The sequence below is a fragment of the Ostrea edulis genome, chromosome 2 (assembly GCF_947568905.1).
Source record: "Ostrea edulis chromosome 2, xbOstEdul1.1, whole genome shotgun sequence".
NCBI classification, from domain to species: Eukaryota; Metazoa; Mollusca; class Bivalvia; order Ostreida; family Ostreidae; genus Ostrea; species Ostrea edulis.
This window is the reverse complement of record NC_079165.1, coordinates 8030151-8039686: the sequence shown is the minus strand read 5'-3', so window position 1 is coordinate 8039686 and position 9536 is coordinate 8030151. Positions and strand designations below refer to the sequence as shown.

The 9536-nt window shown below is 36.2% G+C and overlaps 1 protein-coding gene across 1 annotated transcript in view; it reads right to left on the bottom strand.

Annotated features, from left to right (window-relative positions):
• The window catches only part of LOC125679695 (valine--tRNA ligase-like), a 28684-nt gene that overhangs the window by 3404 nt on the left and 15744 nt on the right, over positions 1-9536 (bottom strand). The window contains exons 15-25 of the mRNA XM_048919125.2: positions 7331-7436; positions 5524-5594; positions 5234-5359; positions 4698-4802; positions 4496-4564; positions 3056-3134; positions 2817-2944; positions 2440-2595; positions 1613-1819; positions 1261-1375; positions 797-969 (exon numbers count right to left, since the gene is read on the bottom strand). Of these exons, the coding sequence (XP_048775082.1) occupies positions 797-969; positions 1261-1375; positions 1613-1819; positions 2440-2595; positions 2817-2944; positions 3056-3134; positions 4496-4564; positions 4698-4802; positions 5234-5359; positions 5524-5594; positions 7331-7436 (1335 nt within the window). The remainder of the gene's footprint in view (positions 1-796; positions 970-1260; positions 1376-1612; positions 1820-2439; positions 2596-2816; positions 2945-3055; positions 3135-4495; positions 4565-4697; positions 4803-5233; positions 5360-5523; positions 5595-7330; positions 7437-9536) is intronic.

The following is a 9536-nucleotide window of genomic DNA, read 5'->3' as shown; positions in this document are numbered from 1 at the left end:
GGAGGCATGGGTTGAACAACTGGCCAGGGTTTAAAGGGGGCATGGTTTGAACTGGCCAAGGTTTATGGGGGGGGGGGGGGGGGGGGGGGGCATGGTTTGAACAAATTTCCAGGGTTTAAAGGGGGCATGGTTTGAACAACTGGCAAGAATTTAAGGGGGCATGGTTTGAACAACTGGCCAGGGTTTAGGGGGGGGGGGGGGGCATGGTTTGAACAAATATCCAGGGTTTAAGGGGGGCATGGTTTGAACAACTGGCCAGGGTTTAAAGGGGCAAGGTTTGAACAAATGTCCAGGGTTTAAGGGGGGCATGGTTTGAACAACTGACCAGGGTTTAAAGGGGCATGGTTTGAACAACTGTCCAGGGTTTAAGGGGGGCATGGTTTGAACAACTGGCCAGGGTTTATGGGGGGCATGGTTTGAACAAATGTCCAGGGTTTAAGGGGGGCATGGTTTGAACAACTGGCCAGGGTTTATGGGGGGCATGGTTTGAACAACTGGCCAGGGTTTAAGGGGGCATGGTTTGAACAACTGGCCAGGGTTTATGGGGGGGGGGGGCATGGTTTAAACAACTGGCCAGGGTTTATGGGAGGGGGGGGGGGCATGGTTTAAACAAATGTCCAGGGTTTAAGGGTGGCATGGTTTGAACAACTGGCCAGGGTTTATGGGGGGGGGGGCATGGTTTGAACAACTGTCCAAAGACCACAAGACATGATGTGAACAAATATACACTACATGAAGATGCTAAAATATCATTGCCCTGTTCTCCTGCAGAATTTTGTTTAAGAATCTGTGCTACCTTGAGCATGAGATGAGTTTGGCAGTTGATTGAGACACTCTGTATGGCACATCCTTCCGGTGGCTCCTCCGTGGTGACTATGTGGAGAGCGCTACAGCTTGTTGTTGCCTGGATCAGAGTTTCGTGTGGTCTTACAATCTCAGCTGTCTGTTCATCCCTGCACTTAATGTACACTATAAATAATCATAAAATTTATCATCAATTTATTTCCTAAATGTACTTGACCACATGTTTTTCTTATCCACTTCTTCTATCATCTCAAAAGCAGTGTCAGAAATGTCAGCAAATTCACATGGAAGACGACAAATAAGTTTCGTTAATTTGTAAACATTCAGTCCTTTGATAAAGAACAGTGTGCTATTCTAACAGTTTTACGATTTTATGTAGATATATGAATTTTATGACAAATTAACCAGACAGTCGGTATCCTGAATGCTTTCTATTCACTTTAATTCAATCAATACCTTCTGCTTTATCTTTCCCTGTCAGTAAATAGTCAGATCTCGTAGACCTCAGAGATTTCACAATATTCTGCATAAACTCCACTTCCCCTTCTATTTTAACATTTCTGAGGGAAAACTGCAACAAGGAAAAGACCCATTGTAATCATTTCTATTCAGTTACATTCCGTACCAAATGAAAAATCAACATTGTGTAACTTTACATTTACTTCATGCAGGTGCATTTAAAACTCTCTCACATACATGTATAACAAAAGTGAAATGTCGATCATACTAGAAATTAACCCTAGACTTGATTTCAATGTCTGTATTACATATTCCCTTATATTCAAATATCGTGCATCCCCTTACTGACCTGACTGATTTCTGGGTATGGAGTTACACACAAACTGGGTGGACAGCCTTCAGTGCGCCGTGGTAACCGTTGGTAGAGCTCTTCTGTGATGAAGGGCATAAATGGATGCAGGAGTCGTAGCCCTCCATCCAGACAAGTATACAGTATATTTCTGGTGACAGTTTTGGCGCCTTCATCTGAACCATAGATCACGGGTTTCATATACTCCTACCAAAGTAAAACATGCAGGTTTTTGTCAGTCACAAGCCTCTCTCTAGCAGAAGTATTTTCAAAACACACAGAGTGAATGCTAACACTGCAATTTTCTAATTGTATACAAAAAATTACTTTTGCCTTAATTTACAAGAGGTTTTCATTAAGACTTCATAACTCAAGCTATTATTTTACTTTAAATTAATTCCCTAGATGTGAATTTGCAGTAATCTTGGACAATGTATGCATGTAGGGTTTTGTGTTTCTCCCTCTTGCAATCAACAAGCTTTATAAGTAAATCTTGCACATATTATCATGATAGAACCATTACCAATTACTTAGGGGAGAAATGTGTAAATCAATAGTGATAACCCTATGACTTAGAATATTCAGTACTCACAAGATATTTAAATTAATAGTGATAACCGTATGATATTATGGTAGGTAATTAGAACATTCAGTATTAACAAGATATGTAAATCAATAGTGATAACCGTATGATATTTTGGTAATTAGAATATTCAGTATTCACAAGATATGTAAATCAATAGTGATACTCTATGATATTTTGGTAATTACAATATTCAGTACTCACAAGATATGTAAATCAATAGTGATAACCATATTATACTTACAAGATACCAATCACAGAGGTCATACAACCAGAAGTTATAGCAGGCTGTGGTGGCAGACTGGAAGTCATAGTTCTGGAATCCGGTGTTAGTGAGCTCCACAGCGAGACTGAGGCGGCTTAAGATCCAGCGGTCCATCTCTGTCTCTTTCCCACTTACCTGAAATCACAGGTAAGTAATTATAGGTAAGTACCACACGAATAATTTACGATAATCAAATGATACCTCCCATGGAAATATACAGAATAAATGTACTGTGAGATACATTGTAAATCTTTGATTTCAAATATGTATGTACAAAAACTTAATTTCACCAAAAAAAGAAAACTGATAGACAGTATTCATAGTCATGATTTTTCTTTTCTTTTTTACATTTGTACCTGAAATGATCTATCAGGTTTGAAGTTCTGTCCCAGAGCGGTCAACGCAAATTTAGTAGCATTCCAAAGTTTATTGCAGAAAAACCTGTAGCCCTGCACACGAAGTACATCCAAGTTTATGTCCCGACCTAAAAAGACCAATTCCATATTACTGAATTCAAGTACAATATCGGACCAGCAGACTAACACATGGGCTGATATCACATGATTAAAACATCATCTGATTTTCCCTTTCTTACCTTGTGATGTATAGGCCACCAGAGCAAATCTCAGGGCATCAGTCCCACATTCCGGTATACCCTGCGGATAATCAGCTTTCTGTAGAAGATAAAAATTTACAAAAATAATCCAAAGTAATCTGTTCCAATCATTTATTGTATAAGTATTACAGTGGGTAAGGGAGGGGGTAGGAGTCTCCGTAAATCTGGATATTTAACCTTTCGGATGATTTTTTTCAGAGGAACTGAACTTTAACATGTTATTTTGAAAACTGATCAAATACATGAAAAATATAAATAATGATGTGAGTACAATGTATTTTGTGAATAATTGTGTCTTAAAAGAATTGATTCATATTTTAAGATAAATTACATGTATTGCTTCATTCTTTGCTTTTAGCACATGCAGTCTAGCTTTATATATCTATTTGTAGTGCTAGGTATCTGAAAGTACACGAATACGGATATTTCAGTTTTATTATTGTTGCTTATATAAAAACATCTGACGATCTAAGGTATCTGAATGATTTTGTTTGTATAAAAACATCTGACGATCTAAGGTATCTGAATGATTTTGTTTGTATAAAAACATCTGACGATCTAAGGTATCTGAATGATTTTGTTTGTATAAAAACATCTGACGATCTAAGGTATCTGAATGATTTTGTTTGTATAAAAACATCTGACGATCTAAGGTATCTGAATGATTTTGTTTGTATAAAAACATCTGACGATCTAAGGTATCTGAATGATTTTGTTTGGAACCATAGTGTCTAGACTATAAAGGCTCCATTGCACCTGAAAACTTAACTCTTGTAGTACCTGTGTCAAAACAATTTCCTAGTCACAACATGGTCTTTCCTAAACGAGTTCAGAGTGACTTTTTGTTAAGAACAGTCAAGAACCACAACCCCAGAGTAACTACCATCTGTGTAAGCTATGTAACCAAATTCATGCTGTAAGTGTATTGTCTATTACTAAGTTCATGCTGTGAGTGTAACATATATTACTAAGTTCATGCTGTGAGTGTAATGTATATTACTAAGTTCATGCTGTGAGTGTATTGTATATTACTAAGTTCATGCTGTGAGTGTAGCATATATTACTAAGTTCATGCTGTGAGTGTAATGTATATTACTAAGTTCATGCTGTGAGTGTATTGTATATTACTAAGTTCATGCTGTGAGTGTATTGTATATTACTAAGTTCATGCTGTGAGTGTAACATATATTACTAAGTTCATGCTGTAAGTGTAGTATATATTACTATAAAGTTCATGCTGTAAGTGTAATGTACATTACTAAGTTCATGCTGTGAGTGTAGCATATATTACTAAGTTCATGCTGTAAGTGTAATGTATATTACTAAGTTCATGCTGTAAGTGTAATGTATATTATTAAGTTCATGCTTTAAGTCTAATGTATATTACTAATTTCATGCTGTATCTGAAACTGTCCATACCTGCCCTGCCTTCGCCTTTTCTATTTCCTTTCCTTCCAGATTCCCATCATTTAACCTCTCGTGTAGATCCTACAGTAAAGAACATATACAAATAACTATTTGTGTTTACTTAGTAATTTTACAACACACTATATAAAACAAGAATGGCCGCAGCTTAGATCAAGTCAAAATTCCAATGTTTAGGAATAAACCCATCCCTCACCTCTAGTGAAATGCCTTGGATGACATCCAGGGGGTCTATTACATTACCCAGCGACTTGGACATCTTCCTACCATGTGCATCCCTGACCATTGCATGCAAGTATACCTATCAAAAATAAACTTCAATATTACATCCAAACATTGTGTGGTGGTTTTTGGGTCAAATAGGTTTTGTGTACTATATGCTTACTAACATGATAATTGATAGGCATACAACATTTAGTGTGTTCAATTTAACAATCATACCCCCAACATAAAATCATAAACAGTATTCCTTTAAATTCTATATTTAACTCTGAGAGACTTAGATGTACTTGTCTCTTTGAATCAGCCTATACTTCTGGGCCTGAACTTGACTCCTTAAATTCTAATGTTTGTCTTTTTAAATAAAATTCAGAGTCAGTTCTTGTCTGTTTGCCTGGAATTCTGGTTCACTACATGTGAGTTTGATTGGAATTCTAGGTCAGTATTTGTAAGTTAACTGGAATTCTGGGTCAATACTTGTGAGTTTAACTGGAATTCTGGGTCAATACTTGCCTCCTTGAATGGTAGCTTTCCCATCAGTTGTTGTCCCATCATGACCATCCTAGCCACCCAGAAGAAGAGAATATCATGTCCAGTCTCCAACAGTGCGCCAGGGTAAAACACATCCAATTCAGGGGTCTTAAAAGACAACAAGCAGAAGAGTAACATTTGTCAGGTATTAAACAATTACATCTAAAGACAACTCTATACAAATGTATACACGCTGTGTGTTGAATAGTTTTGTGAGTCATATTACATTCATGACTTTGTATTAGATATGAAAGTGAACATCTTATAATTACCTTGTCAGGCCATCCAAAAATGGAGAATGGGAATATTCCTGAAGAAAACCATGTGTCTAATACATCCTGATCTACAAATCAAAGACAGCACAAGTTATTACACAGTAAATACATCACAAATTATTACACATCAAAGACATCACAAGTTATTACACATCAATGACATCACAAGTTATTACACATCAACGACATCACAAGTTATTACACATTAACGACATCACAATTTATTACACATCAACGACATCACAAGTTATTACACATTAACGACATCACAAGTTATTACACATCAACGACATCACAAGTTATTACACATCAAAGACATCACAAGTTATTACACATATCACAAGTTATTACACATCAACATCACAAGTTATTACACATCAAAGACATTACAAGTTATTACACATCAACAACATCACAAGTTATTACACGCTGCAAAGTGTTCCGATTAGGTGTGTATTTGTTCATCAAACAGACACACCCTTTTACAGGGAATTAGTCATTTTACGTTGATTTACAGGGAATCAGTCATTTTACGTTGATTTACAGGGAATCAGTCATTTTACGTTGATTTACCGGGAATCAGTCATTTTACGTTGATTTACAGGGAATCAGTCATTTTACGTTGATTTACAGGGAATCAGTCATTTTACGGTGATTTACAGGGAATCAGTCATTTTACGTTGATTTACAGGGAATCAGTCATTTTACGTCGATTTACAGGGAATCAGTCATTTTATGTTGATTTACAGGGAATCAGTCATTTTATGTTGATTTACAGGGAATCAGTCATTTTACGTTGATTTACAGGGAATCAGTCATTTAATGTTGATTTACAGGGAATCAGTCATTTAAAGCTGTATGACCCGATGTTCATGTATTATTTTTGTACATAATTACTTTAAAGCAGATTAATTACTTTATAAAGTTATTAACTTTCCCTTAATTACATGCTTGAAAACATCTGCATGTAAAAGAAAACAGTGCGAATATTATTTAGAAAGTAAATATAGTGGCTACATATATAAATCATCCCATAATAGACGTCTATAAATAGACCCACGCGCGTCAGGGGAATCCCAACATGATGTATTAACTCATACGTAAATGTTTAGTTTTAAGGCTGAAAGAGCGTAAAACAACGAATTACTAAGAGGTAATTGATATTTTTATTTCCATTAAACTTATGGTACAGTACTGTTATAACAAAATACACAGCTCTACACAGATAAGACCACCGATGATCTGAAAGTTTGAACTGGTCACGTGACTGTCACTTGAAATGGCAGAGTGACGCGGTTATTTGTAAACATCGATTTAAAATCAAATTATTTGGGTTAAAACAGGTGAAATAATTCATGATATGTTGTACAGTCTCATAACTACATACGTGCGATGATTTAATAGCGTTTTTAAGAGATGGAAAAAAATATTGTAATTCGGACCATACAGCTTTAACATTGATTTATAGGGAATCAGTCGTTTTACATTAATTTACTGGGAATCGGCAAAATTTATCGATTTCCATTAGTGAAAAATCAGCAGAGGTGTAATAACACAAGTTATCACACATCGAAGACATCACAATTTATTACACAACGAAGACATTGCAAATTATTACTCAACATTGCAAATTATCAAACAGAGACATCATAAACTATTACACGACAAAGACATTGCAAGTTATTACAAAATAGATCTTCAATGAAGCTGGGATTGAACTGGATTCAATTAAAAGAGCAATGCATTTGAGATAAATACTGCAGCTTAAGATATTTAAGATTGCTCAAAAACTGCATCATGATACCTTGTGTGAGAGATATTTTGTCCTTGGTGACATTAAATCTGCTCGCGGCTTTGTCTCTGGACTCATCTTCAGTTCTCCCAGACACCCAGTATTTATCATCAGTATCCTAGCAACAGGAAAGAAACACTGTTAATTTCATGTATCTATAAATCAAGTCCTCAACACAGGGGTAATTTCTCAAAAAGTATGCCTATAACAACATTTTTTAAGATGTTACATAATGTAAGCATATTAAATCTATTAAGTCCACATAACATCAATACCCTTGAGTAAGTAACTGAAAATGAAAATGAGACAGGCAATACAAAACACGATCAATACCCATTATTTGAACAGACATATTACACATCAATTTAAGACGTAATTAAAATTGTGAAAGATAGCATTAATACTGATGCTGGAAATGTTAGACAGAAGGTTAAACTTAAAACTGACTAAAAACATTTTCTGTATCTTTCAGATGAAAATAATTCTCGGCAGATATAAGATATTTTTGACCATTTTCAATTTCAGGACATGATCAGAGAATGACAGACCAGAGCCATCGTCACAAAAAAAAAAACAAGTGGCCCATGGGCCACATCACTCACCTGAATCACTTTAGCCCATGTCTTAAGATTTTCCATATGTATTCGCATGTAAAACTTTCATCCCTATTGTGGCCCCAACCTACCCCTGGGGGCCATGATTTTAACAAACTTGAATCTGCACTATGTCAAGATGCTTTCATGTAAATTTCTACTTTCCTGACCCAGTGGTTCTTGAGAAGATTTTTAAAGATTTTCCCTATATATTTGCATGTAAAACTTTGATCCCCTACTGTGGCACCATCCTACCCCTGGGGGCCTTGATTTTTACCAACTTGAATCTGCACTATGTCAGGAAGCTTTCATCCAAATTTAATCTTCTTTGGCCCAATGGTTCTTTAGAATAAGATTTTTAAAGATTTTTTTCTATATATATTAGCAGGTAAAATTTTGATCCCCTGTTGTGGCCCCATTCTACCCCCAGGGGCCATGATTTTAACAAACTTGAATCTACACTATGTCAGGAAGCTTTCTTGTAAATTTGTACTTTCCTACCCCAGTGGTTCTTGAGAAGATTTTTAAATATTATCCCCAATATATTTGTATGTAAAACTTTGATCCCCTATTGTGGCCCCATCCTACCCCCCAGGGGCCATGATTTTAACAAACTTGAATCTGCACAATGACAGGAAGGTGTCGTAAATTTCAGCTCCTCTGGCTCAGTAGTTCTTGAGAAGACCCCACCTTAGTTTTGCATTTTTGTGATTATCACCCCTCTGAAGGGGGCATGGCCCTTCATTTGAACAAACTTGAAAGCCCCTCACCTAAGGATTGTTTGTGCTAAGTTTGGTTGAAATTGGCCCAGTGGTTCTGGAGAAAAAAATGAAAATGTGAAAAGTTTATCCCGACGACAGATAACGTACAAATTTTTATCATAAAAGTTCACTTGAGCCCGGCTCAATTGAGCCAAAAAACAGTTATGACTGAAATGCTTTCACCAAGATGTCACTGTGTAGGAAGTTAGATGAAAACACCTACAATCTTGTTAGTTCTTTTTAAAATAGTTAACCGCAGAGTAAGATGGATGGGCAAACAGACAGCAGACGGAGGAAGACAAACTTGCCCTATAACTACTCACGGTGCGACACAAAAGAGTCCTTTTCACAGTTAGTGTAATTTATCATGGATTCCAGTGCCTTGTATTCAGATCTCTGAAGATTGTTAAAATTGCTTCTAAGTTTGTAACTAATGCAGTCGATACTGCTGTCATCTCTAAAATACCTAATATGTAGTTTTGTGGTGACAGTACACATACAATATCAATATTGTATTTACCTCCCCCTGCGGTTATAGTTGTGTGGACAAGTGCAAATTGATAATTACTTTATACCAATTTCCAATTTTGTCAGAACGTGATTGTCTTAGTATTTTTTGGATATAGTTAAAGAGTGCAGACGAGGGCCGACATCATTTAACTTCACGCTGCAGATTAGAGCACACCGCTACTCTGCCTTTTTCTTTATACTTTAAGAACCCTTGCTGTTATACAGGTGTGTATATTATGTACATTTGCTACTTGTTATTTAGTCTGAAATAATGTAAATTATGATAATTGTGCATTTAATTGAATTCCATGATTTCTTCCTGAGTTGGGTATTTGGTGAACTAATTTCCCGCCA